This window comes from Cystoisospora suis, assembly GCF_002600585.1.
Source record: "Cystoisospora suis strain Wien I chromosome Unknown contig_7845, whole genome shotgun sequence".
NCBI classification, from domain to species: Eukaryota; Apicomplexa; class Conoidasida; order Eucoccidiorida; family Sarcocystidae; genus Cystoisospora; species Cystoisospora suis.
In genome coordinates this window covers 29,935-31,836 of record NW_027160630.1, presented here as the reverse complement: position 1 = coordinate 31,836, position 1,902 = coordinate 29,935, and the positions used below count along the sequence as shown (strand labels likewise).

The following is a 1,902-nucleotide window of genomic DNA, read 5'->3' as shown; positions in this document are numbered from 1 at the left end:
GATTTAAGATAGATTGAAGATAGATAGATTTAAGATAGATTGAAGATAGATTAAAATAGATCTTATTTATCTGAATAGATGGGTTTGCGTGGAAGGAGCCGTGAGAGACTGAGAAAGAATCTGTTTTGTCTTGTCGTCAAAAAAGGATGACTGAGGCTCTCCTCGGTCCTCATGAAGGAGGTAGACACGTGTCTTCTACTCGTGATGTCGTGGCTTACTCCGTGTCTACAGCTAAAGAACAAGAGTTTGAGAAATCTTTCTGGGGATGGATAAATTGACAAGGTCAATCTTCACAGATACACATCGTACGAACCATATCTCATACCTATATATATATATATGGAAGCAGAGGAGAGATAGACTTTTATGCAGCTGGAGACTAATAAAGCCATACAAGAAAGGCTCCACTTGAGGGGCATATCGATGGTCAGAAATTAGAGGATGATCAACCGATGCCCTCTATCACGAAAAAGCACACTCGGTCCCATTCACCTATCTATCTATCTATCTTTAATCTATCTATCTCTCTGTAAATGTATATCTTCATTAATCTATGTCTGTATGAGTGCATATTCTGATAGGAGAGATTGGGCCAATCGATCGAGGGACACACGTACGTCTTTGCATATGAGAGGCCATTCTTGATGAGTTTTGTCCTCAAGAGGGATGGATCTTTTTCTTTTTCTTCTTGTTTCATTTCTTGATCTTCTTATTTTGAGCTTTCTTTTCTTGTCAAGCAATATGGCGAATCGTGTTGTTATGCTCCCTTCTATCAAGGAAAGGCGGGTGTCTTGTATTTTCTCGGCCTTGCGATGAGTAAGAAAGACTGCGAAGTTCTACACATCGTAAAAGGGAGGTTCAACCATATCAACGCATTGAGAAGAAGAGTACGGCTTCTTCACATTTTAAACTTTTCTTGGAGTTTCGAAAACTTATCATCTCTTTTTCTTTCTTCTTCTTCTTGGTCGTCGTCTTTCCTGTTCTTTCTGTGAGTCTTCGTAACTCTTCTGTGCTGGGTGTATGGCGGACTGGCATTTTACTTGAACCATTTGCCTTTTGAACTCTCACTTTCTATCCTTTGATCGAAGTGAACAAAGCCCACTGAGTCTATCTTTAATCGATCTCTCTATCTTTAATCGATATCTCTATCTTCAATTTGTCTCTTTTTCTACGTAGCAGCAACGAGATAGATGTAACCGCTCACTCGCTCTTTCGTCTTCGTGACCCCGCCTTATGGTATAGGGGTGTATCCTCTTATGATCTAGTGACTGAGAACTTATGTTTATCAACATCTCTCTTCAAACAAGATACAAACTAAAGATAGGAGTAGCAGTCCCCCTAGGAAAAAGGAAGATCCTGCGGGGGAGTTAAAGGCGAGCCTATCATAACGATAATGTCGAGAGAACAACTCTTCTGTCTTGGATAGAAGGAGGAGACAGGAGCTTGGGCTTATCGGACTGACACGAGCATCGTAGTTTCTTGACGTTTCGCCTTCTCAGCACCTTTCAAAGAAGAGGAAGAAGAAATCTTGTTCCTAACTGGTGGAGATAGGAACTTCACGCTTTGCACTCCCTTTCTATTCTTGTAGAGGTGGGTGTGTCTACTGGTGTAGGGAATAGAAGAAAGTGCATGCAGTCTCTCTCACGGAGTCATGACCGTGAAAAGAAGCTACGGACGAATCCTAAGGAAAAGGCTTCGAGTTGCTGGCTAGCATGTGCTCTTCTTGGATAAAGACGTTAGGATAGGAGATTGACCATACAACTTCGAAAAGAAGAAGAGTCAAGTGCTGCTATAACACAGATGGGTGGATAGAAAATCCTTCAGTCCTGTCCTTTTCCATGCCGATTCAGCAAGCTTCGACACAGCCATCGGTGCTCTCTCCCTCTCTATATATATATATAT

General features: G+C 41.5%; 1 protein-coding gene across 1 annotated transcript; it reads left to right on the top strand.

Moving 5' to 3' along the window:
* Nucleotides 1–10: 10 nt before the first annotated feature.
* Nucleotides 11–1,201, top strand: CSUI_010600 (uncharacterized protein). The gene has a single exon (XM_068070703.1). The coding sequence runs from the start codon at nt 442–444 to the stop codon at nt 643–645; it is 204 nt and encodes a 67-aa protein (XP_067917325.1). The 5' UTR covers nt 11–441; the 3' UTR covers nt 646–1,201.
* Nucleotides 1,202–1,902: the final 701 nt, after the last annotated feature.